The sequence below is a fragment of the Apteryx mantelli genome, chromosome 2 (genome assembly GCF_036417845.1).
Source record: "Apteryx mantelli isolate bAptMan1 chromosome 2, bAptMan1.hap1, whole genome shotgun sequence".
In the NCBI taxonomy this organism is placed as follows: Eukaryota; Metazoa; Chordata; class Aves; order Apterygiformes; family Apterygidae; genus Apteryx; species Apteryx mantelli.
The window spans coordinates 150,107,276-150,134,668 of NC_089979.1; the positions used below are offsets into that span (position 1 = coordinate 150,107,276).

A 27,393-nucleotide genomic window follows, 5' to 3' on the forward strand; every position below is an offset into this window, starting at 1 on the left:
TTGTAGCAGTTACAGAACTTGTATATAACAGCTAGCAAAGATACTTACCTTCACATGAAATGTAATGAATGAAATTAAATGAGTATTGAAAAGGGATTCCTGCTGGAAAATCTCACTGAACAGGGTAGAACATCTTTGAGCAACTTTAAGGCCCTAATTCTGCCTCTAGAAGAGAAAATGGTGGGCGCACTGTTGCTTACTTCAGCAGGAGTACAAGTACCTGCAAAATTAGTACTTGTTTGCAGATGGAAATGCACTATTTTCATGTAAGATATTAATTTACAAGAATTTAGTTATGCTTGTGCAAAAGACTGTGTATATATACTTTTTTTCAGGTCTTCTTAAACTGATTAATAACAGACCTGAAATAACCCCAAGCAGGATTTCTTCAGTGCAGTTTCCACTGGTGTAAATAAATTGCTGCAAGTATGCATTTATGAGGCTTTGGGCCTCCAACATTGATAGACTCTTGGGCCCATATTAAACTTCACTGGTATCAGCGGGATTTTCTTATAAAACAAGGTAATCTGCCCTGCACAGATCACCTTACGTCCCCCAGTTCTGTCAGGCTCGGGACGTTCCCTGTGGGAGATGAGAGACCTTGGCTCCACTGGTGTCAGTGAGAGCAGAGATCACTCAGGACCTCGGTGGTGCTGAGCATCTCTGAAGCAGCAGCTCTTCACGAGTGAGACCTCTGCAGCAGTGGATGCTACTAGGACAGTATCTTCACTTGCTCACAGCTTCCTTATTTCCTTTCTGGAAAGAAATGATACAGATTTGGTCTCGGACTGAATAGCTTCCTTTCAAAAAGCTGAGATAGATCATCTGTTTTCGAATGAAACCATCCTAAACATTTTTAAATAAGAAGGTGTTTTTCGAGGTTTATTGTAATGCAAGTGTTAATATTATGCTTGTATTCATTACACAAGTGTCTTATAAGGTTACCCCTGTTCAGAGTAATCATCATCTTGTTAGCTGTATAAAAGCACACTCTGCTATAGAAACTTAAGGCCCTAGAGGCATTACAAGTAATGGTAATAAGTCCTTACTTTAAGTGAAAAATTCAAAGCTGGAAAAATGCAGTTAACAGTATGATCAAACTAAGCTACCATTTACCATTAGTGCAGGTATTGTATTTTACACAGAGGCTTATATTACAGAAAGATACACACTTCTATTTCTGAAGGTATTGGCCATGTAAAGTCAAATGTCATTCAAAAATTATTCCTTTCACAAGTATCTTCAGTGGAGGCACAATAATTTTCACTAATGCTTGGGAAACCCAATGTGAAGTCATTAATTTTGCAATTTAGCAAGGAAGGGGCAAATTTGTCAAGAAATGGCAAAACTCCATTGAAATAACTTGACTAAAATTTGCCTTAGAGCACTATCTCAAAATTTTACTGAACACCTCTTGCTGCTAGTGCTTAGCACTGCTGAGAAGAACAAAAGCTCAATACATAAATGCACCGTAAACAACTTACTAAAAACGCAGTTTGTACATTAGATTTTCAGGACTGTGCCGAGTTCCTCGTTTCAGGCAGTGCTTGGCAAGGCTGGAACCTGTTGAACGGGTTGCTGAATCGGAGACACCAGTTCTGTTTCCAGAGAAGTTACAGACTTTCTGCATGGTCTGGGGCAAATTATTTCACCTTTCTGTGCTCCTGTTTCCCCAGCCATTTCTTGCCTGTCTTATCTGTTTAGACTGGACTGTAAATCTTCAAGACGGGCATTCTCTCCGTATGTGTACGGCCAGTGGAAAGCCCAGCCAAGTCTCAGTTCAGCCTCTGTGCATTGCTGTAATACAAATAATAATAATACCTCTTACCCTAGTCACAAAAGCAGTGTATCTTAGCAAAACTGAAGTCCTGGTAATAGGATCTCCCTCTAAAGCAGCTACTGTTAAACCTCAGAGAGATGGGCAAACTGCCAATTTGTTATTTATTTATATTAGCAAGTATGAAGTTTGGAAAAATACAGATCAACAATGTTCTTTTGCAGCTCTAACTCCTGTTTAAGTGTGATTTTTCAGCTTCATAGATGCTGCTTTTTTTCCAGCCCACTATGCACACAAAGCTGTGTGCTTCAAGACAGAAAAGTCAAGTTCAGAGTGTTCAGTTTCCAGGCACAAGTATCAGCGGGTTGGGAACACCAGGGGTAGAAAAGCAGAAACCAAAATCGCATTTCTAGCTTGACTGTCTGAGAACACCACCTGTAAATTAAAACCAACCCCTGCCTCAAAATAAACCAAGGCAAGCTTGTGTTTTTGTAATCAGGGGTTTTAGGTGCTGCCTGTCTTGACCTTTCTCACTGTTACCTTTAAAATTTCTCAGATAAGCAAAATTTACAAAGGTGGCAGTTGTTGCAGGAAGTCTTGCAAGCTTGGGGAATTCCTATCAGTGTGGTCCTACGCCACCCAGCATCAAGAGCCATTTTTGTAGGGAGAAGAAGGGAATGAGATGAACTTACTACATTCCATTCATACACATTTTTTCCAGCTTGAAACCCTGTTTTATTTCAAACACAGGTGGAGTTGTATAAAGTTTCTATCATTTCTTATCCTCCTTTTCCAGAGGGATTACACAGTACAACTGCATGCAGAATTAGCTTCTTATTCCAGAGCTCCTCGTGCATTCAGATTCTCACTTAAGATATTTTTTCAGAACTGGATTAGTGCATAAAAGCCCAGATTGTCCAAACGGGTTTAGAGATGTGGTTCCACAGAAAACAGTCGCCTCCATGCTGTGGGATACATTCTCTTAGAAACCCTCCAAGCCAGGAAACACCAAGCTGCCCTTAGCAAGGACAGAGCAGCATTGCAGCTGCTGGGGCGCACACTGATGCCTCCTAGTTAAACTCTTCACCTGATCCGAGCAGAGACCCCTGCACCCGTGCGGAGCCTGCGGGGCAGTGCGTCTTCCAATCAAGCCCGCGGATAACTGGTTTGGGAGGTCTGAGTCACAGAAGCGACACGAATAAAGTAGTCTGCTTAGCTTGATGCAGCTATTAGGATGCCTAATAAATATTTATAGCCCCTTACCGAGGAGGTGATTGACAGCACGGGGGCAATCCCTACCCAGCAGCCGCAGGCAAGCGGCAGCCTCGGGGAAAGGGTCCCGGGGGGCGGCCCGCCGGCGTGCGCGCAGCGGCGCCGTGCTGCCTCCGCACCCCGCGGAGGGGCTCCGGGCGCCCGGGCCCCCGAGACCGGAGAGGTCGTTAGTTCCCACCCTGCCTCCCCCCACCCCGGCGCACCCCCAGGGCAGGGGCCGCCCCGTCCCGGCGGGACGAGCCTCCGCGGCGCTGCGCTGCGCTTCGGCACGGCGCGGCGCGGCGCGGCCCGCCCCGTCCGCCCGCCCCCCGCGGCCGGCGGCTCCCCCCGCCGGGGGTGGGGAGGGCGCTGACGCAGTGCTGCAGTCCCGGGGAGAGCTGCGGAGCCGCCGCCCCCGGCGCCCCCGGCCCCGACGCAGCCCGGCCTGCCTGCAGGTGAAGTGAAAGTCGTCGGGGAGAGGAGTGCAGGGAGAGGGGGCGCCGACCAGGAGGAGGAGGAGGAGGCGGCGAGCCGGCCGTCCTCCCTGCGCGCTGCAGCCTGGCCGCGGCCGGCGGAGCGCAGCGCAGCGCCCCACGCCGCCCCCCCCCCGCCCTCGGGCTCTCTGCGGCGGCCGAGCCCGACGTCCCCCGCCGCCGGCAGCCGCCGCGCTCCGCCGGGAGGCAGCGCCCCGGCCCGAAAGTGAGTGGCACCGAAAGTTTGCTTTGCCGGAGCTCCCTCACCCCGAGGGGGCGGGTGACCTTGGGGCCCGGCGAGCCCGGGCCGCGCCGTCGGGCTCCGTCCGCCGCGCCGGGGCCGTCGGGGCCGCGGTACCGCCGGGGCCGGGAGCAGGTTGGTCCGAGCGGGGCGGGCGGGCGGGAGGGCGCTGGGGGCGCTGAGCCCTCCGCTGCCCCCCGACGGCGCCGCCGCCGCCTCCCGGGCCGGCCGGCGAAGCTGGGGAAGCGGAGGGCACCCGAGGGAGCGGCGGGCCGGGGCCGCGGTGCCCCGCGGGGGGAGGCTCCGGCAGCTCCCCGGGAGCGCCACCAGCCGCGCCGTTTACCGGGTCAGTTCAGCATAGTCCCGTAATAGAGCATCCTTCGGTATGGCTGTCTCTTCAGGTACCTGTGTATGTCAGTAAGCTTATAAATATGTCAAACTTGTACGTTACTTGCTTATAAGCATGGAGTACCACTAAAATGATCCCCCCCCCCCAAATATTTGTGGAGAATTGTGTTTCAGGTATTGACTCTAGTCAGAAGCTTTCTACAACAGAACTATTGTGTTCTTAAGAAAAAAAAAATCACTTAAGAATGCGCAAATTGAATTGGAAGCTTTTTATTTAGAGCCTTAAGGATAGAAAGCAAGTCCTTCTCCATGCTCCTAAAATGCAATGTCCCCAAGACTTGACTGCTTTGCCTGTAGTGCTTGAGGGTGGAAAATGCTCGGTGGGGTACTCTGTGTGTGACTCTGCCCATCTGTGTGCCCTGAGATGTGCTCTGCTGTCTGCAAAGGGCCAACTTCTGCTGCTTCTGGAGCTAAAGCAAAACTATTGTTAATTTCAAGGGTAGGAGGATTTGGCTTGTCAGTGTTCAGCAAAGTTCAGCTGCTGAATGCAGTATTGGTGAGTATGGTGATGTAAGTTTTTCAGAATATTTAAATTCCATGTTTAGTGCTTTATTTCTGTGCTGCTGTTTAAAACCAGTCATTTTTAGCTCATCTTCATTTCATGTTCTTCCTCTGCCTTGATACCTTCAAAATACTTGTTTGGAGCTCTGCAGGAGAGCATTGCATACTGCCCAGAGCAATCACCGAGCGATTATTTGCATGTTTCAGGTTATACAGGCTACGTGGGAAGTAGCTCGTTGTTACTGTGGAAGAAGTAGACTACTAGACAAAATGTTGCACGACATCAAACATCAAGATGCTGTTTGTTAACTTAGAGCCTTTTTAATAAACTGGCTTTTTGTAAGTTAGAGACCAAAATCAAAATTTTATTTGCCCCTTTTTTTTTTCTTCTGACCTTGTGAACGGTGTAAAGCAAACTACAGTGAGTATGCTGTGTGTGGAAGTCTATGAACAATTATCTGGTTCTCTAAGAATTACATTTTTATATAGTGATAGAGCCAGAAGATCTTTGCCAAAATGAAACTTTTTTTTCTTAACTCTATGTTAACCAAGGAAATATAACCTAATCTCCAATTCTTAATGTAGGCTTTGATTAACACCCACAGTAATGCATATAGGAAGTTTTATGCGCACAGTAGGTCCTGTTGTATGTACCCTGTACAGTATACAGTGCTAATAGCGTATGAGTGTTTCTGAATCAGCCCAATGCTAGCTCTGACTCTGTATTACGTGTTCCTGGAGCTCTGACTGACGTGCCTAGGCCTGAAGTTTTTATGTACTGTCATAGTTCAGGCTGGTGGATTTTAGACAAACTTTATCCACAGATCATTGCAGAATTAGAGGAGAAGGTTTAGTACTGAGTATCTTTAGTGGATACCATGCCTGGAACTATACACTGCTTTTTCTGTACGGCAGATGAAGTATTTTAAAACTGTTTTGACAATTTACTATAGTTTAGACTGGCTATATTTTCTATAGCGTTCAACATACCACAATAAAACTGTCATTGAAGAAAACTACTCTGTTTAGCTATTTTTCCAGCAGATGTCATTTTTTATAAAAAGCTTTGCCTTTGTATTCACCATTTTTTCTTTGAAAATAGATACAGATTTTGAATAGCTAACTCTATCTACCTACTTTCTCTATTCGAAATAATAATCTCCTGTTTATTGTTTTGTGATGAATTACTGTGCTGTTATGTCATATGTATATAGGTTTAGCTTTGGGTTTAGGCAATTGGAAGAGGTGAAAAAGTTGGCTTGCCTTTTTCTTACATATTTCTAAGGAAGCTGGGAAATGCTTAGGTATGGTGGAAAGGTTTCTTCAGAAAATAAATTCGTTTCTCTTCGTTGAAGGTTAAAGCTTGGCAGTTCTAAAGGTTGGTGTCTTATGTAACAGCTACTGCCTGGGTAGTGGTTGTGTTGGGGCGAGGAAGATGTTTAGGCTGCTGTTGATAATAATGTGGATTTTGCAAGGTTGCCCTTAATAGAACTGCTGTCTTGTTTGACATTTGCCATGACCTCTTGCTGTAAGAAAAAGGCAACCATTAATGATTTTAAATCTCTTCTGTCCTTCAGTTGGAAACAAGGATATCTAGTTCTGTTTCTTGTTCTAACTCCTGGCCATGGTTGAATTTTATTTTTATTTCTCTTTTTCTTTTCTTTATTTTTTTGATATTCTATTGTATCTCTATTTTACTTGGGATTTTGCAGGCATCTGGAAAAATTTAGCCATATTCTGAGTAGTCTAAGTACTGACAGTTTTTTTCATATGTACAAAAACTTCTAAAAGTAAGTTATCTTTAATAATTTTCTTGATTAATCAGTTAATGTTTGCAGAGGACTTACAGAAATTAAATTACAAGCACTGAAGAAAGCAATGAGGTGAAAATAGACTATAGGTGGGGAACTGAGGAAGGACAACATGGTGAAGCAAGATGCAGAAGTCAAAGCTAAAAGGGAGGAAATTGAGGAAATAACTGGAGAAGAAAGTGGAATGGAACTAATGTTAGCAGGCAGAATAAAAGGAAAAAAAATTCTATTTGACTTATCACTTATATCAAACTGTAATAAGTTAACAATCTGATGATGGATGAAAGGTTATTTTTCCTTACTATTTCTTATGCTGTTCCTGTATTTGGCATTGCTGTTGTGTTGGACTTAAGCCTGCAGAGAGGAAATGTGTTACAGACCGTTTGTTTATCTTAATCCAGTTCTGATAACTGATTAATTAATTTTCTGCTCTAACTCGGTCCTGGGCTTTTCTGCTAAAGTAGTCCATGTGACTGCTGTTTGTTATGGTATCTTTACATGTTTGCTTCCTGGAAATGACACCAAAATTGTCAACTTGAGCTTTCAAAGAGCCATTGGGTGGTAACTGCTTTCTATCCTAAATAGCTTTACGGGAATTTAAATCACTGACCTGGTAGTGAAAGCCTTTCCAATCCATTGCAGTCGTCTGGGACTTTGGGTCTCCTCCAAAACATCATTTTCCAGCAGGTGTCAGTGATTTCGTAATTATGCAGAAAATAAATTGCTTTTCCTTGAATGTGTTGTACTGTGGTGCAAAGGAATATTCTCATGTCACACCAGATATCTTAATCCTTCTTACTGAAAAAGGCGATGTCGTAGGTCTTCATCCGGTGAAGGCCTGCACAGATGTTTAATGTTAAGTTTATCTGTAAGTCTCCATAGGCTTGGGTTTGTAGATTTAGTTTTGCTAAAGATGACTGGGAACTTGTTTATGTAGTTTATATATATAAAACTGCTCCTGTGGGTTTTTTTCCCCTTTTCTTTGGACTCATTTGAGTAATATTGCTTCTTCTACCTAAGGTAAGTTGGAATTGACTATATTCTTAAATGCTTTGCCTCAGAATTTCTTAAATAATAGCATGATAGTTATCCAAGCTGCCATGAAATGAAATAACTCCAAACATGCATATGAAAATTCAAGGAAAATATTTTGGATAGTAATCTTATTTGTGCTAGTATCCTGGGCAATGCCAGGAGAAGAAATAGTGACAGAATGAATTGGGATGGTGCAGTGGTACTGACAAAAATATTCCGTAATGATAGGAGTTCAAGCCCTTCTGCCTCCCAAAATATGTTAGGGAAAAATTCACTGTTATAATTAGAACAAATATAAAATTGTCTCTTTGGCAACACTAAATGTAGGTGAACACAGAGGTAGGAAGGGGAAGAAGGTTCTTAAAAAGTAGCTTAATATTTGCAGCATCTTGGAATTTTTTTATTCCACCTGAGTAATATTGGGCTTTTTTGAAGGAGATATTAACATGATCTGCTGTTCTCTCTCTTACCCCAGTTTGGGTGGGGGGGAGCAAATCCTCCTTTGGCTCCCCATTGAAAACCTCTCAGAAAATGCTTCCTGGAGCCCCTGGAATTTCTCTGAATCACTTGACAGGGTTTGTTGTGGAGTTTAAAGGTCAGTAAGCCTGTAAAATCTTGCAGGCCATAGGTATTGGTGATTTCTTTTTTTCTCCTTCCATACAGTGTAGCTTTTGTATTTGGTACCATGTATTTCTTTCCTTTATGTCTCTGTCTTTCTTCTTTAGAGTTTTGTATCTTTTACATTAGGCCCAAACTGTCTCATTTCTAAAGCACAGCTTGTTTTCTTGTTTTCTTGTTTTTTTTTTTTTTTTTTTACAGTATAGACTAAAATCAGTTTGTAGCTCTAACAAGATGTAGGGGCAGCTGTTACTTCTCTACGCCTTCTTTGAGAGGGTGAGATGTGAGATGGTGTCCATGCTGACGCCAGCAGGAGTTTTTTTCTTGACTTTCATGATAAAATCCTGGCTCTCAAAGGGTGTCTTTTGACCCTGAAAGTTGGGGATCATTTGTAGGCAACAGGCTAAAAATATTGCCTTCCTAAAGCTTTGTGAAGAATATGCCTGTGCAGTGCCATTCCTCTGGCCAGGTTTGCCAGTACAGCTCTGCTGGAGTTCAGAGTGGGGCTTTTGGCCACTGCGGACGCACAAGATCTCGTTGTACAGAGAAAATTGGGAGTAATGACATGCTCTTACTATTCCTTATTGTGTTGTGTGACATAATGTGGATGTTGAGGTTGTGTTTTACAGTGTCAGCATTATTGGAATAGGGGATTTGATTGTGCTAAGTGAAATAACTGGGTGTCAAAAAAGGCACAAGAGCAGCGGGCATGGGCTTGGAGTGACGACTGCTAGTGGTGTTGCTAACAAGCATCTGGGTTTCTCTGAGGTGAGTTTTAGAGGGGTCATGCAAGCTTTGTGGTTGCGGGTGAGTACTTAATGAAGAATGCAACTTAAGACCCCATGACTGATGAGACTGTTTTTGTGTGTTGCTAAGTTGCTGTATACATCTGTGTTGCACAAGCTAACAAAAGTTGGCGCTTTACTTTTCAGCACGTCTATCTGATGCTTACCATTTTTCATCCTGTTTTCTGGTGATCTTTACCCCTAGCTAGGGTTTTGGTGTTTCTCGTGCTTACGCTCGTGCTCATTTCCTTTATAAGGGCAGGGCAGGAGGTGTCTCGAGAGAGACCATTTGCAGGTGGAGGCTGCGGGGCTGGAGGTGCCCGGCGCCCTGGCTCCGCGCTCAGTGGCAGTAACCGGTGGGGCTGAAGTGACAGCTGTGGAGCTCAGCAGCTTGCCAAGCCAATCTTTTCTTCACTTTTTGGGACATGCCACGTGAGCGAAGCATTCTTCTCCTACGCTGTGAGTTTGTGCGACTGGTTATTGGACCCCTTAACCCTGGAAGAATCGAACATTATTCTTGATGGGTTTGGGAGTCCTGGACACCTTCTCCTCCTTTTCTTTCCTCTCCAGGTGTGACATCAGCGCAATCCCAGCCTGTGTGTACTCTTTTCTTCAGTTCCTGTGTCTGGATTCACAGTTCAAACAGGCCTCTCTAGCGCAAGTCTCAGGAGATGATGTGATCTGCTGTGGAACAAACAAAATATGTATTTATTTACTTATTTTCAATTTGTGATGTGTTCTTAGAATTTCCAAAACCTTGCAGGTTGTGAAATGAGTTACTGCATGACTAACATTGCTACATAATTCCTTACTTTCCTTAGAATCCCTGAAACTATGTTGCATAGATCATAAGTCTTGCTGCATAATTCAGGTATAATATACAGCATAATATGCAAGACTACTTATAATTATGTACTTGATAAATGTTCTAGAAACTTATGAATTGTGTATAGCATCTTGGCCTAGGAATGTTCTTGAAAGTGAAATGTAGCAGTTTTTTTTTTTAATCATTGACATGCTGTTTGCTGATTTTCAAACTTCTTCCTGAAGTTTTGCACAAAATAATAAAAACAGTTACTCTGCAGAAATAGAACATTCTATAAGCATATTGTAATTCAGCGTTATGTTGCTGTTGGATAGGGGGATTCCAAAAAACTACAGGGAACTACATGGGAAAAACGACAGGATTCCCTTGGGACCACGTAAAACAGAACATGCGCTGTTAAGATAGTTAAGACTGAATGAGTATTGCTTTAATAATGGTGAGTCCTTCCTATCTTGGAAACTCTGCATTCTGTCTGGCAAGAGTCTAAAATCTGTGATTAGGAAAGACTTTCTATCCATTATTGCTGTGACTATCTATGGATGCTACTTGGAAATGCTTCTTGGAAAAAGTTTTGTAGAATTATCCATCTTTTGGAATCCTTAAGGATGGATTATATGTATTTGTTACTTAGTCATGGAGTATGTAATTAGCACTTCAGCTGAACATTCATGCATCTAGTGAGGACATGCTTTCCTTTGTAACACTTGTTCTTATAAATAATATTTTAATATGGATAATCCTCTTTTAACACTAATTGGAATGTGGAGCTAGTGCTTATTAAACATCTCATTCAGTGTAAAGACTGCTAGGATAGTCGCAGTATGCTACTGCAGTATCAATGGAGCAGAACTGGAGAGAGCGTGAAGGAGTCATGTATAATAGGCATGAATGTAAGATTTTTACTTTGTCCAGTCCTGTTTCTAGCAGTCTTGTATGTGGCGGTATAGTCATTATAAAGATTTAATTGGCTAAGACCTTGCCAGCTTGCATTTGCCAACTATGCTGAAATCCTGGCCAAACTTTTCAAGAGCATGCAGCAATTTGCAGTTGGCTGAGAGCAGCGGATATAAATAGATGATATGGTGCTGAATTACAATTGATTATTGAAATTCAGCTAGGATGTAATAGATATCCATATAAAGGCAACATTGTTTCCCTAATATGAGACTTTAAATGAATGCAGTCTTTTTTTTATTTAGAAAAGTTAATGTTTATCATAAAATCATGAAATCTCATCCATAGTTTCATGATTTTTGCAAACAAAAATGTTTTTCTGCTCTTGAAAAGAAAAGAAAAAAGTTGTCGTCTATTATCTGGTTGGTTTCCAGTAGGAACAGTTCATTATTTTATTTGGGGTTAGGCAAAAGCTGGATGAAGACAAGGCATATTTTATACATAAATTATTTTTCAAGCATCTTGCTTCATCCTATTCAGTTTTCATTTAGTAAGACTCATACCAATGAATAGCAGTATCCAGCTGATACTTGCTTTCAGAGTTATTTGCTTTACTCCTCCCAGTAATAAAGAATATTTTGGGCGAAATTGGAACTTTGGAAAAAATGGGAAATTACAAAGTTTTATTCATGGAATCAGCTCTTATTAATCTGTGTTTAATAACTCCATAATAGTATCTTCCAGAGGCTAAAATAGCATCAAGATCCAATTGCACTACATATTGAGGCATGTAGAAATTTGTAAGGCCGGAAGGGACCTCAGGAGGTCTCTAGTCCAACCTCCTGCTCAAAGCAGGGTCAGCTATGAGGTCAGACCAGATTGTTCAGGGCGTCATCCAGCCGTGTCTTGAAAACTTCCGAGGACAAAGACTGCACAACCTCCCAGAGCAACCTGTGCCACAGCCTGACTGTCCTCATGGTGCAAAAATTCACGGGTTCTTTCCAAGCTGTGTGGCCGGTCTATGCTTCTGTGTTAGATCTTGCCTTCATTGTTTGTAACACCTAACCGGGGTTTTTGCAATTTAACTTTAGAAGAAGAGAGACAAGTCCCTGACTTAGGTGTTTCAGTTGAGGGTTTGGACTGTTTCTTTTGTATACAGAGAAGCCGAGTGCCTCAGAAAACATGCTACAATTCCCCCTTCTTGTGGGAGGAGGCACAAAGTTTGGAAATGCTGAGTGCGGGGTTATGTTTAATAATCTGTCTTCATGGAGCTTAGGCATTTGAGGTAATGCCAAGTATTCTGGTGTGTGAGAAGTCCAAAGTCTAGCATTTGTAAAGTATTATGTGAGGCCAAGACCAGGACCTAGTCCCAAAACTTTGTCACTTCATGTTGTGCATCCAGAAAAGCCAAGGGTTAGCTGTTAACTTACCTCTGCTCATTTGAAACATGGTACCTGATTATGAATTTTTCAGGTCATTTTAGGTCAAATACAAGCAGCTTAGTTGGAAGCACTTGCAGGAGTGTTTTAAGTGTAACTTGTATGTTGTTGCCTTCAAATGGACTAGCAGTTCTTATGCAGTAGGTGTCATGTGAGTGGTGATTTAGAGTAATACTACTTTTCAGGGGATAGTTTGCACCTCCAGCAGTCTAGCTTAGACAATGTTAGCAAGTGTTAGCATGCCAAGTGATGATGCAAAATTGGTTAGTCCTCCTAAGAATATGCCAGGGTTGAAGGTGTAAGCATGCAAATATGTTCACATTTCTGTTTGGTCTATTGGCCTGTGCTTCTTTCCGCTTGGCTTCCAGCTTTGTCTCCTCCAGTGTCCTCCACTATCCTTGCAAAGAAGTGTGTGGCTTGTTCTTTCCTTTTCTAACAAGACCAGAGGAAAGCATAATTAATGGTGGTAATATTCACTTTTTCTGTGTGACAACTGTGTTCAGTTCACTTGGTTTGAAAATGGGAAATACATCAGCTAGGTAGGTTTAAGCCCTTGTCTCCTACTTCCTAGGATCTCGGCCACTAAGTTGCAGAGGGCCATGTACATGCCTTGTGTTGAAACTCTGCAGTTGGATGAACAGATTTCAAGATTCATGGGGTTGGAAAAAGCACAAAGCTCTTTCTTTTCTCATTTTGGTGACAACAATGAGAAAAATAGACCAACAAGTGCCAGTCTCCCAGGCTTTATCTATGTTGTTATTCAGTTTCTCACTGCTGCAGTTTTCACTAATGGTATTAACGGTGGAAACATCAGCTGTCAGCATTCTAATAAGCATCATTAACTATCTCAAAGCAGGTAAACGATGAAGCTGTTGAAAAGCCAGCGGTTGCACGCTGCCTCGTGTCTGCACTTCTCTTGCTGCTCTAGTGGATAGAGCTCAGTGATGGAAAAGGGCAAAAATTCAGAGGCAGACAAAGCCTAGATGTTGGAGATTCTTCCTTTCAATGTTTATTTTAATGTTATCAGAGGAGCAGCATGTACTGGAATTATTTGACTGTAGTTGTACTGTTTTAGTAGTCTAACAGCCTATGACAATTTATTAGTTTCTGAGGTTCTTACTGCAAACACAATATGACCATCTAAGAGTTTTCAAATTATGCAGCAAACATTAATTCTGTTTTAAGTTAAAATGTGCATCTCTTACATATGAGAAATGTTTCTTACGTGTCTACCTGGCAAATGTCATTGTGCCTTTTTTGGTTATTTGTAGGTCCAGATTTACTGATTTTTCCTTTTTTTTTTTTTTTAAACCAAGTGTAAAATATCTCCATGGGTAGACATTAAGATCTTATTACTACTGTACTTTTGTAATTTGATAACGCAAGTCTTGTAACCAATTCTTTTATGGGATTCTCCTTATGATGTCTGGCACAGAACTTGGTCTCTGGATCGCTCAATAAAGAACAGACCTCTGAATGCTTTATATCATTCACAATAAATTAGACCATTCACTAGCATCCAGCAAAGCAATGAATTGTTTTAAATTTCTTTGCTTCTGAAGGAGCAAATCCTGCCCAAATTCATTGTGGTTGCAGGAGGACTTAGAAGACAAACAGCACACTTCTGCAGCGCTGAGGGGCGTAGGATTAAATCGAAGCTGGACCTTGAGATCTATTGCATGGGGAAGAGTTTTGCATCTTGTGCTCCTTTAAAGTAAGAATTTATGTAGTAAGAAAACTAAATTTAAGTATGCTCTGCTGCTGCTAAAATCCTTGTGCCACCACAGGAGGGAGCACAGTGAGCTCAGCGTGACTCGTGGGGGCCTCTCTCCCATTGAGCGTGGGACGGTAGGGAGACGTCCTGTTCCCCACCACATCCCTCACCAGCTTGGCTGAGTGTGCAAGGCAGGATTTGTCCTTTGCAGGACATCTGTAGCTTCACTCTCTTATTTGCGAGGCCTGGTTTTGCAGTGCTCTGGGATCAATGCTATTTTGTTCATCCAGCAGAATCTGGAAGGTTATGTGCGGCATTGTGTGCAGGGCAAGAACAAGAGGCTCTTTCTTGTGCAGTCTGCCGGCATATCTCAGATTTCTTTTAATGAATGATAAAATTTTACTTTTTCTAACTAGTTCTATTTTTATGGTTGACATTTTAAAAATTCTGAACAAATATCTGTAAAGGGCACTGAGTAAGCTGAAGATTATTAAGATATCAGATATGAAATACAGTAATGTAAATATTTTAAACACTAGCTTCATTTATTCTTTCTCCTTATCAGTGCAATATGCTAGGCAGAAACAATCCTGAATGGAAAAAAATAAGTCTTCATGCATTTTTTTTTCTCTGAAAGGCTGAGGAGGGGGACCCTAGTTTTGGACTTGTTTATCTTCCTGCTTTGATTTCCTATGAAAGATGACTTTAGTGAAGGTACTCTTTTATCGAGGAGAATTTTAAGGAATAACGAAGACATAAAATGGATGAGTTGTAATAGCTCTAGAGCTTATATGATTGTTGAAAGCAGTTCTTTTTCAGGCATTTTTCTAATTTCAAAGCACCATAGAGAAATGCAGATGTTTGTGTGCTAATATAATAAAATGGTAGCTAATATGTGCCACTTCTGTGTGCATGAGTGTGCGCATGTGATACTCGCACCTCTGCCTGGTGTGTAGGGTCCTTCTGCTCATGCCTGAAATGATGTTAAGGGTGCAGAAGTGTATAAGGAACAGCAGTTGGATGCCATCTTATATCCAGAAATCAAGCCAGTCTGCTTTACTCTTCCATATGGAGGAATCCATTTCAAGTGGGAAAGTATGTTAAGAGCTACTTTTGTTTACAAAACCACACATTGTTGCTGAAGAGACTTGGAAGGATTTCAGGTATGACTGTTTTTTTTTTTTTGTTAAATGGATGACCTCTGATGTTTCTATTTCTCTGTCTGTCTTTGCTTTAGTGCTGCCATATTTGTTTCTACATTTCTCTATCTTATCATCGTCCTTGTTTGTCCCAGGAAAAGCCCTTGAGTTGTTGCCAGGTCAGTTCTCCAGTGTAGGTAGCTTAAGGAGAGCTTTGAATTTCATTTTGTGGCTGCAGGCATGACTTCAGGTTGGCCCATTGATGGGAGGGATGTTTAATTAAATTAAGCTTCATGTGCCACAATTCCTCCCTCAGAAGAGCCTCCTGCATGCCAGGGAGCTCTCAGACCTACTTCTTGTGTATTTGGTTGCATTTTTTTGCGACATTAACCCCCCGTGTGAATTCTCATGCCTCTTAAGGAGAAGGCAAAGAGGGGAAAAAAATACACATTTTACCCTGCCCATTGTATTGGTGGGGGAGAAATCTTTTCTGGTACCCAAAAGCTAAAATAAATATCCAAACCAAGATCCTTTTCTAGCGCCCAGAATAGAAGAGCAGGGGCCGTTAGCTGGGGCAATGGGCAGCACCTCGGAGGGGCTTCCTGCGAGCCCTGGGGCTCCTCTCCCTGCTGGAGCGAGCCAAACCCCCGTGTCTCCGAGGGGCTTCCCTGGGGGGTCGTATGGTCCCTTCTGGGAGCCTTAAACTGGGTCTAAAAACATGCGTGAACTAATGGGGCAAGAGATTAAAAAGCAAAGTGTGTGAAACATTGCTGAGTGGTAAAAGTACAGGGTGGTTCATATTGTTTGAGGTGTGCAAAGGAGTTTAAAAATTTTGAATTTAATTGATAATCTATTTAGTCACTGTTAAATTAATGTTTAGTTTTTCTGACTCATGCTGTTCGCTTCATTCTTTGCTGTCATCTCATTTAGGAACACATACTGGCACTGCCTTGGCAGAGGGAAAGTAACTTTATGAAAAGAAGCTGAATTTTACTTTTCTTAAAAACAAAACTTCAAAATATGTTAATGTTTTCAATGCAAAATTCCTAGTAATTTTTGAATAGCCATATTTCTATTTTTTTTTTGCATTTTCTTGATGTGCCCCAAAATCTTGAGCATACATCAGTGTTGAAATTTTCTTATTTAAAATTAATCTTCCGTTTTCCCTATCTGTATATTTGTTTCCCATATCAAGGAGTTAGACGACATAAGCAACTATGAGATTATTGGGATCTCTGGTTCCTACCAAAAGACTGGTGTGTTAATCATGTAGGAGAAAAACAGTAATTTGATAAATGTTTGGGTCAGAAAGCTTCTAGATTCCAAGTACATCAGAAGGTGAGTGTTTTCAAGAGGAATGGGATATGCAGTGAGAGAGTAATAGGAAATGTATAAAATAATCTGAAGAATGTGGCCATCTTTTTTTTTTTTGTCTAGTTCAATTTTAAAAATTCCAAAGGAGATCCATACTACAGGATTCTAACTCAGTGTTGTTATGAGGTTTTTAACATTTTAAGTTGTGAAGCTCTAGCTCTAAGAGCCATGTCATATGAGAATTTTCATTTTTATTTAAGAAATATTTTTTCCAATAGAAAAATATTCAAAATATGAATCATGTATTTGGTGAATGCCCCAGCCATTAGAACATGAAAATGTTTAAATTTAGATTTGGATAGATTACATTAAAAAAAAAATAGTTTTCCAGACCAAACAATTTCAGGTAAGCAGGTAATTTCTGACTTTTCAGTACTTGGGATTTGTGATAATCACTGTTCCTCACATAAAAGGTTGTATGAGTAGCATCAATTAATAATGCAGGTCGGTGATTGTCCCTTATAGTATTACTTTAAATGTTATGAGAGTTGCCATCTATCCAGTTTGGGATTAAATTAAATCTATGAACTAATTAAAAAAAAAATTAGAAGAACTGCAGGCAGAAGATAAGATGGGGAGTGCATCATTTTCTTGTTATGCAATATTTGAGAAATAAGCTGAGCTACTTCAATAAATGTCCTTGAATCTTTACATGGTATTGTGTTCCTCTGAAAATTTATTAGGGACGTAAGTGAAGTGTGTTGCTCCCTGAAGAATTTTGCACAAGTGCTTCACCAGAAGAATAATTTTTAAACCTAGCAGAGGTATTCTGAACTACCGTATATTACTTTTTTTCAGGACCTTTATTTAAAAAGACAGTTTGTAAGAAATTCCCCAAATGAGGCCAATAAGTGCTGGCAGCCCAGTTCATAGTCTTTCACTCTGATATTTCATTTTTATGTTTTTTTCTCTTTAACTTCAGAAGCTCTCTCTGTGCAAAGAAAGTCTGTGATAGTTTATAAACAGAGAGGAGTAAGATACATCTGTATATAGCTATATGAATACATGTATACATTTGTGTTGCAATACAAAATCAAAGCATATTAACCCTTTATCTAGATATTTCTTTTGGTTTAACAGTATTGTATGCTCTTATTCACACACAGAACATAGTTATCAAACATAACGAGCAAATATTTTGAAGGTGCAGAAACTTTTTTTTTAGGAACTAGGTTAACCATAACGAGGCTATAAGAAAGATTTAACCTCCCCTCTTGGTTCAGTGTGCATTAATTTCCTCATATAGCCTCCCTCAAGAACCTTCTTCCTGAAACACCTTCCCAGCCTCAAAGTAACCATTTCTTCGCTGTTGCAGATAATGTGGAATTTTGGTGAGGTCACCTCGGGGGTGAGTGAAGATCCCTGAATTCACTTTGTTGCTTATATCCTATTTGACCTCCTGCCACTTGAGATTAAAGGGTACCCTGTAAATCTCACTGTGTGATTGATGGTAAAAAGCTGTTGGTTTCATGTAATGTATAACATCTCTGCTTTTAAGTCAAAACTGAGTTCATGTTTATTGCTTTGTGTGTCTCATATTTAAAATGAAGAATAATTATCTGTAGTGGCATACTAAATAAACTGCTTTTTTTTCTTTTTCTTTTTCTTTTTCCCCCCCTCTCCTTCAGAAACACTTTTCCCCTGGAGTATTCAGGGGCAGCAACAGTATAAGACAGTTGCTTGGTTGTCTTCAGAGAATATGGTTTCCATCCTGGCTCTGCTTTTTCACTGAACTTTTATCTTCCTAAAATGAACACTTTATGATTAAGAACACTTGGTCACATCTGGCACTTTTTGAAAATGGTTGCTTTTCCAAGAATAGCATGCAAACATGAAATCAGAATCACAAACAGATGTTTGCTAATATGGCCATAGATAACCTTTCAGCTTCATGCTTAATTTTTATAAATAGCCATCTGTAAAGAATGCAGATTAATAGAGAACAAAGATAATCTCTGTCAGTGTTAATATGCTAACTTTAGGGGAAAAGCGTATTGCTGATATTGCACTTGTTACTATATAATAACGTTTCCTTATTGTGTAAAATTGTCAGTTGCTGTTTTCAAAAAAAAGACATTTCTTTGTTTTCCATTATGTTACTTTTTTAAACAACCTGAAAATGCTTTCTTTGAACACAAGAAGACTACTTGGGTCAACAAGTTTGTCAATTGTGGCTTAATTCTTTAACAACTATTGTTTCCCTTCCATCCCAGCTATAAATTATTTCTCAAAATACTGTGACATGGAGTGAATTTCTAACTTCTCCTCCTCCTTTGTCTCTGCGTCTTCAATGAGCTCAGTGTGGTGCTTGCAACAGGGCTGTTAAAAGCAGGGTATTGGCTCACTTTACCACTGGTCTTGAAGAAGCCCAGTATAGAAAATACTTGTTTATATGGCAGGACAGTATATTTGTTTTTCCCCTTATATCATTACCTCTTTAAATTATAGTTAGTTTTGGATAGGTCAGTGTGCAGATATAACTGACAACACTTTTCATTCACTGAAATAAGGTCTGCCTTCATTACTGCAATGTGGGGCAAAAAGGTTTCTGCTATGCTGTGCACTGCCTGTGCTCTTACCAAAGAGTCCTTGTCACTGTAGAACCTTAATACTTGGCAAAACGTAGCTAAATGCTGTCATAAGGAAAGCACAACATGGAACAATGTCATAACTTTCCCTTAAACAATAATTTCTATGGTTTTTGGATGCTTCGCATGAGATGACTGCCATCCACTTTCTCCTGCAGTGCCGCCTGCTTCCAGCATCTTTAGTACTGTAGTGTTTTGGAAGGTGTTGGCAGTGAAAATCAGAATGGAGATAAGTACATGTGAATTTGAAAAATAAGTGTTAGCAGAGGAAAGTTTGGAGAGGGATTTGAATTACCCCATCCACTTGCCTTAGGGATGAACCATATAACGGAGAGACGTGGACTGTGGAGGGGCGAAGCTGGCTCCTCTGGGTCATTTTCCGTGCTGAGCAAACATCCTTCGTCAACGGCAGAGAACTGCTGTGTTCACCCGTGTGTCTGCGTGATTAAACAGGGCTGGTCAGGAACTGGACTGGTAGAGAAGTGTGAGTAGAGATAATAAGGTTATCTCTACTCCAAAACAAGGTTATCTGAGAAAACAACAAACCTATAAAAAGTGTTTTCTAGATTTAAAACTTCCAAATGTCACTTACTGAAATTATTGACCTTCTTCAAAAACAGAGATATACATGAGCAGAAAAACTAGATCTCAGTATCTAAATTTGTAGGTGATGTAAAATAACTGTTTAGAAAAGTACCACAGAGCTGAGAATTCCTAAGAGCATTGCTCACAGTGTGGTTGAAACACCTTCAAAGAGAAGTAAACAATTAAAAATAAGTTCAGAATTAGAATAGCCTTGCAGGCATTATGGAAGGGGTGGGTAGAGGCTTATGTGTTAACAAACTAACCCCAGCTAGAATATTATTTTACATCCCCTGTTCTTTAGTTAGCTCCCTTGGTAATTTGCAAATGGAAAATAAAATTTACAATTATTGTTGATTAGATATTATAAGTTCTCAACAAAGCATGTTTGTGTTCTGTATGCAATTATTACAGAGTTGCTGGGCACAATTCTGTCATTGAATTTGTGTTATCTTTTGTGCTTGAGCAATTTAGCCTCTTCTCTTCTGTGTAAAGAATGAACTGTGTTCTCAAACTATAGCAATGTTTAAATAAAGACTATTTTTCTGAGATTTTACCAGAAAATCTCTTCAAACCTCATAGTGAAAATTAACCTAATTTCTTCAAATATAGCCTATGCAAAAGATTTTCATTATGTCAATTGTTATGTTTATATAGGCTACATTCTAGTTTAAATAGGCAACGCTGCCATTCTCAATTAGGAAGAAATAAAACCAGCAGTCCTTTCTGGCTCCCATTCCTCCTGGCTCGTTTACCTGTATGTGTTCAAGTATATCAACGTTCTAAATCCTAGACGTGAATCAATCTATCTTTCTCATTAGCAGATTGTCTGGGCTTGTTCTGAAAAATGCCACTAGTGCTTCCCGGCTCAGATGTTAGAGGCAATGAACAAGTGTCTTCCAAGTGCCGTTCTGTATTGCTGGGAAACCGGAGCAAGGAGTGCTGCTGAAGGACACTCAGATCCTAGATTTTGCTTTCTCTTTGAGTACTTCGAGGCATGCTAATGCAACCAATGGTTTTCAGATATGATCAGCTCATCACTGGTGATTCCCTACTATTCAACAATGCTCTCAAAAATGTTTTCATTTTAAAGTTTAAAGAGAGGGTACGTGGTGATATTCAGAAAGTTTTGTGGGTTGGTAACGGTCTATTGGCCTTAAGTTTGGGAAATGACACTTCAACCACTGTCAGATGTAAATTGAAGTGAAAATTGCGTGATTATAATTCAGAGTTCCAGTAGACCCAAATGAATTGTTTGGTACGCTTTTGACAATGCTCATTGTTTTGAGGCGTAACAAACTTTAACCTGAATTGCACTGTGTTAATTTCTAAACTCATGCTGTTGCTCTCAAATCGTTGAAAACATGTTAGCGTTCTCTTTGGCCTTCTTGTATTTAGATACAAACTTTTATTTGAAATGACTAAAAGTAACATACAACTGGGTGGAGTTTGGAAATGGATATTGGCAAAATAAAGCTGAAAAATATTATAGACATGGGTTATCTCTCACAAAATCATTACAAATGCACAAAGTTTGCAATTACTTCAGGCATATATGTCAACTCTGCCTTGTGACAAAATATTGAAGGACAGCTCCCATTGTGTTTGCTAACAAGTACTAGAAGGCTTTGATCATATTGTATGACTTGCAGGGCATCTCTATGGGGTTAGAAATGTTTGGTTTTGAGATTATTGCAATATTTTCTGGTGTGTATAACTGTTAAATTGCTCATACTTCCAGCTTTAATTGCATTTTAGCAAACAGTTTTTTGATTAGTCAACCTTGATTATATGTTGTTTGCAGTGTTTAAAACTGTGGCAATGCTGCAGCTGTCTGTGGACTGCCGTTAAGTGCTGGTTTCAAAAGGGGCTTCGGCACGTTGACTGTAAACTTACTTTTTCCTGTTTTAGGTTTCCCGAAGTCGCGGCTTGCCAGCAGCTGCTGTGCTGTGATGCCCCGGCATGCCGCATGGCAGAGCTTCCTGGCCACCCCGCTGGAGCGTGGTGCTCCCCTGTAGGGACCTGGGTAAGTGCGAAACCTCGACATCGATTTGAAAAAAACACTGCCTACCCAAATCTTCTATGGGCTAGTTTTGTGTTTGTGTGGCCTTCCAGGGAGCTGTAACCAACCTGATAATATGCACTGGTTTAATGCCCCTCCTCGTGTGTGCCTGTGTGTTTAATTATGCTCTTCTGGTTTTGTGTATACTGGAAGAAAGTTTGCTGGATGGTGATGGTTGTATATGCATTTTCTTTTATTTTTAATGTGCTTGGGAGCCAAATTCCTGTGGAGAGTTAGCTGGGTGTTGGGTGAATGGAGAGGGCGTAGCAGGAGTTGGAGATGTTTACTAGGATGGTGAGTTATCTTTTTTTTTTAATACGAATGGTAAACACTGAGGTGGGAGAAGGTGGTTTAGAGGACGTGCATCTTGAACGTCCTCTTTTTCCTCTCTTTTAAAAATAACATAATGTAAATTTCTGGAAAATTGTTACCTTCTCCATTGTGAACAATGTTGGTGCACTTCACACATTGTGATGTCTGGTCACATCTGCCGTGTATTGCTAAGATTTGTTAGGTCCTGCTACCTGTTTTGGAATAATTAATCTCTATGTGGAATCAGCTGAATCATTTCCTGCTTGTAAAACAAAGATGTAGTGGGTAGCTGTGACTTGCTGTCTGACCCTCTAAAAAAGACATTTGGCTGTTTTCAGTGTCCATGGGATTGGGGCATTCTTTGGTTTTTATCAAAGTATAGATCAGTATGTCAGCTAGGGAGTCTTGCTGAGCTGCAGCAAACACTGCTTATGATGCTAGTCTTTATGAATAAATCTAGATAATATTTATGTGTCTGTGGTTGTGGGTCTATGGATATTTATCAGTTGTCAGAACTGTGGACATTTGGACCTAGATCCTTATCTTAATAGCACTGGCAAGAAGTCCCTTGGTTCTAAGGGGGAGTCTTCAGAACTTAATACAGCTGGATCCTATGTTGGAGAGGAGGAGAGTTAAAGTAGTGATAGGCTTCTGATTGTTTGCTTTAGTTGCATATATAGGCAGAAAGGAAAGCCATGAATGAAGCTAGGAAATGTTATCTTTTATTTTTGCATGGCAAAGAACATAGTCTGAGAGTTTGCTTGGATAGAGTGGAGTCTGAATAAGCTGGGCTGAGATGAGAAAAAATTATTCTGTTTTATGTAGGTAGCATAGGCTGATGCTGGGAAGTTTCTTCATATCTTCAGTTTAGAAAACTCACAAATTACTGATGGGCTGTTGCCCTTTGGATTTAATTCAGTCTCTGACAAGAATGCATTTTGATTCTCCAAGTTTCCTGAGGCCAAATATTTGCATTTCTGGACTGCTATCTATTTTAGTTGCTTAAGCAAGTACAAGCTCAGTTATGTCTTGGTTGACAGCCATTGTCAGGGTCTGACTTAATGGGGAAGATGCTGGTGATTTGGAAGAATAATCTGATTCTCAGGAAATGATCTTTCAGTCATGCTGGCTGCCCAGCTTTGAACTTTTCTTTTCTGGGAGGGGATGATGGAGAAGGAATGGCTTTCCTATCCCTGAGGCCCTGGGTTGAGGTGGCAGTCTGTGTGTCGTGTCTGGATTCCCACCTCCTCCTCTTCAAACTGGTACTGCAAGTGTGAGAGGCTGAGAGAGGTCTGTTTAAGTGATCAGGGCTAAGAAGTTACTTTGTCAGGCTGGAAAATTTTGGTGATTCTTGACAGCACTGACTGTGGCCTATTGATCTGATGGCGGAGGGATGCTGTTGGTGTGTTGGGGCAGCTCCTCAGTGGTCCGTTTGGGAAGACGAGGCACACAGCAGTGGCAGATGACTGCTATCACTGTAAAGGACTATGAGCTGTTGTATTGCCCATGCTCATGTGAGGGTGCTTGGGAAATCACTATCAGGAGGGAGAGAGCACTATCTATATACTGGTAACAGTCTGTTTAACTTTTCACAGAATCACAGAATGGCTGAGGTTGGAAGGGACCTCTGGAGATCATCTAGTCCAACTCCCCTGCTCAAGCAGGGTCACCTAGAGCACGTTGCACAGGATCGCGTCCAGGCGTGTTTTAAATATCTCCAGAGAAGGAGACTCCACAACCTCTCTGGGCAGCCTGTTCCAGTGCTCTGTCACCCTCACAAAGTATTTCCTCATGTTCAGACAAAACTGTCTGTGTTTCAGTTTGTGCCCATTGCCTCACGTCCTGTCGCTGGGCACCACTGAAAAGAGTCTGGTCCCATCCTCTCGACACCCTCCCTTCAGATACTTGTACACGTTGATAAGATCTCCTCTCAGCCTTCTCTTCTCCAAGCTAGACAGGCCCAGCTCTCTCAGCCTTTCCTCATAAGAGAGATGCTCCAGTCCCCTAATCATCTTTGTAGCCCTTCGCTGGACTTGCTCCAGTAGTGCCACATCCCTCTTGTACTGGGGAGCCCAGAACTGGACACAGTACTCCAGATGTGGCCTCACCAGGGCTGAGTAGAGGGGGACAATCACCTCCCTCAACCTGCTGGCAGCACTCTTCCTGATGCACCCCAGGATACCATTGGCCTTCTTGGCCACAAGGGCACATTGCTGCCTCATGCTTAACTTGGTGTCCACCAGCACTCCCAGGTCCTTCTCCGCAGAGCTGCTTTCCAGCAGGTCAACCCCCAACCTGTACTGGTGCATGGGGTTATGCCTCCCTAGGTGCAGGACCCTGCACTTGCCTTTGTTGAACTTCATGAGGTTCCTCTCCGCCCACCTCTCCAGCCTGTCCAGGTCTCTCTGAATGGCAGCACAGCCCCCTGGTGTATCGGCCACTCCTCCCAGTTTTGTATCATCGGCAAACTTGCTGAGGGTGCACGCTATCCTTTCCTCCAGGTCATTGATGAATAAGTTGAACAAGACTGGACCCAGTACTGACCCCTGGGGGACACCGCTAGCTACAGGCCTCCAACTAGACTCTGCGCCGCTGATCACAACTCTCTGAGCTCTGCCATTCAGCCAGTTCTCAGTCCACCTCACTGTCCACTCATCTAACCCACACTTCCTGAGCTTGTCTACGAGGATGTTCTGGGAGACAGTGCCAAAAGTCTTGCTGAAGTCAAGGTAGACAACATCCACTGCTCTCCCCTCATCTACCCAGCCAGTCATTCCATCATAGAAGGCTATCAGAGTGGTTAAGCATGATTTCCCCTTGGTGAAGCCATGCTGACTACTCCTGATCACCTTCTTGTCCTCCACATGCTTGGAGATGGCCTCCAGGATGAGCTGCTCCATCACCTTCCCAGGGATGCAGGTGAGGCTGACTGGCCTGTAGTTCCCTGGGTCCTCCTTCTTGCCCTTTTTGAAGACTGGGGTGACATTGGCTTTCTTCCAGTCTTCAGGCACCTCTCCTGTTCTCCATGACCTTTCAAAGATGATGGAGAGTGGCTTAGCAATAATGTCTGCCAGCTCCCTCAGCACTCGTGGGTGCATCCCATCAGGGCCCATGGATTTGTGGGTGTCAAGTCCGCCTAAATGATCTCTAACCTGATCCTCTTTGACCAAGGGAAAGTCTTCCTTTCTCCAGACTTTCTCTCTTGCCCCCAGGGGGCTGGCCTGAGCAGTAAAGACTGAAGCAAAGAAGGCATTCAGTAACTCTGCCTTCTCTGCATCCTTCGTCACCAGGGCACCCAGCCCATTCAGCAAAGGGCCCACATTTTCCCTAGTCTTCCTCTTGCTACTGATGTATTTGAAGAAGCCCTTCTTGTTGTCTTAACATCTCTCGCCAGATTTAATTCCAAACGGGCCTTAGCCTTCCTCGTCACATCCCTGCATACTCTGACAACGTTCCTATATTCCTCCCAAATGGCCTGTCCCCCTTTCCACTTTCTGTATACTTCCTTCTTCTGGAAGAGTTTTGCCAGGAGCTCCTTGCTCATCCATGCAGGTCTCCTACCTCCTTTGCTTGACTTCCTACTCATAGGGATGCACCGCTCTTGAGCCTGGAGGAAGTGATGTTTGAATATTAACCAGCTCTCTTGAACGCCCCTTCCTTCTAGGGCCCTAACCCATGGGATTCCTCCAAGTAGGTCCCTGAAGAGGCCAAAGTTTGCTCTCCTGAAGTCCAGGGTTGCGATCCTACTTAGTACCCTGCCTCCTCCTCGCAGGATCCTGAACTCCACCATCTCATGGTCACTGCAGCCAGGCTGTCCCCGACCTTTGCATCTTCCACCAGTCCTTCTTTGTTTGTTAGTACGAGGTCCAGCAGCACACCTCTCCTTGTTGGCTCCTCTACCACCTGTGTCAAGAAGTTGTCACCAATGCTCTGCAGGAACCTCCAGGACTGTTTGAGCCTAGCTGTGTTGTCTTTCCAGCAGATATCGGGGTGGTTGAAGTCCCCCGTGAGAACCAGGGCCTGGGATTATGAGGCTACTTCCAGCTGTCTGTAGAAGGCCTCATCGACTTCCTCTTCCTGATCAGGTGGCCTGTAGTAAACACCCACCACAGTGTCACCCATGCTAGCCTGCCCTTTAATCCTTACCCATAAGCTCTCGACTCACTCTTCATCCACCCCTAGGCACAGCTCAATACATTCCAGTTGCTCTCTCACATAAAGAGCAACTCCACCACCTCGCTTTCCTGGCCTGTCCTTCCTAAAAAGCACGTAGCCATCCGTGACAGCACTCCAGTCATGCGAGCTATCCCACCATGTCTCTGTAATGGCAATGAGATCATGGCCCTGCGACCGCACACAGATCTCTAGTTCTTCCTGTTTGTTCCCCATGCTGCGTGCATTGGTGTACCGGCATTTCAGAGAGGTGATCGAGCATGCAGGTTTCCCAGGAGGGGTAAAAGAGGATCCTCCATAGCCACATCCCATGCGCACTTCCCTGGCTGCATTCACCTGATGGAGGTGTCCCGACTTGAGCTGTCTTTTGCCAACTACCCTTTTGATAGCGTCCTGTCCAGAACCATGGTTGCTGTCTGTGCCATTGGCAGGGCTTGTACCCTTACTGACCTCTCAGGAACTTGGTGATAGCAGTACCTGCTCTTTTGACTCTGAGATCAGATTAGTGGAATTACCTTGTCACTGGGTTTCTTGAAGCTTAACCACCACTGTTAGCTCAAATGTTTGAACTGTTGTGTTTTCTTTCATCATCCTTTGCCTTTGTTATATTGGCTGCCTGCAGATACATTCAGTTTAAATACCCCTTGCTACTATGCCTGTAGCCAGGCTCTGAGTTTGTACAAGATCCTTATTTGAATCTGAAAGGTTGAGCACTTGCAAGTGACCTTCTGTTTTGGGTTTTGCTGTTATCTGCAGCTGGGCGGTGGCGGTGGGGCTTTGATGTGGCGGTCAGGAAGGTCATGTCTCGGTCTTTCTCTGCAAATCTGCTTAGTTTCACTCCAACCTTTAATATTTGCTGTAAGCATATTTTTTCAGAGGTGTTTTAAAACTCTTTCCACAGTTGGTTGTTGACCTATATTTTATTTTTTTTCTTTTGATATTAGGGCCTTTTTAGTTCAGTGGAAATTTGCCTTGTGATCATTTTTAATGGTGCTTTTAAATATGAGCACTTTCTGGCAGTAAATTTTTGGGTAAGTTGATTCACATCCAACCATGACTAGAATTCACTCCAGGTCAATTCTGGTTTATGCCAATAACTGGTTTTAACCACTTTGGTAACATCAAACTGAACCAGTTCATGCTAGGAAACCTAGCCCCAAAATGGAAATGGCTCTGTGCTGTGGTGGGCCTGCGGCACGCAGCTGTTCCCTCAGCCTCTGCCTTGTCCGCTTGGATTCCCAGCACTGACCTGTAGTTTTCCTCCAGCTGCGGTCCATACAGGGATTTTTAGGAGCTGAAAAGAAGCCACTGCAGTGGCTGGGGAACTGGAGGTGAGGGCTATGTAGCAGCTCAAACTTCATGAGCCTGGCTCTGCTATATCTCCCCTTCC

At 42.3% G+C, this 27,393-nt stretch overlaps 1 protein-coding gene across 2 annotated transcripts in view; it reads left to right on the forward strand.

The window, feature by feature from the left end:
- The first annotated feature begins 3,659 nt into the window (after positions 1-3,659).
- KIAA1217 (KIAA1217 ortholog) overlaps positions 3,660-27,393 on the forward strand; it is a 387,375-nt gene continuing 363,641 nt past the window's right edge. The window contains exons 1-3 of one of the 2 annotated variants that reach the window (XM_067291789.1): positions 9,542-9,604; positions 20,281-20,499; positions 21,368-21,482. In XM_067291789.1, coding sequence (XP_067147890.1) covers positions 21,419-21,482 — 64 coding nt within the window. In that variant the 5' untranslated portion in view covers positions 9,542-9,604; positions 20,281-20,499; positions 21,368-21,418. Of the gene's footprint in view, positions 3,728-9,541; positions 9,605-20,280; positions 20,500-21,367; positions 21,483-27,393 lie in introns of those variants that run through there. The other variant, XM_067291790.1, reaches the window with a different exon arrangement.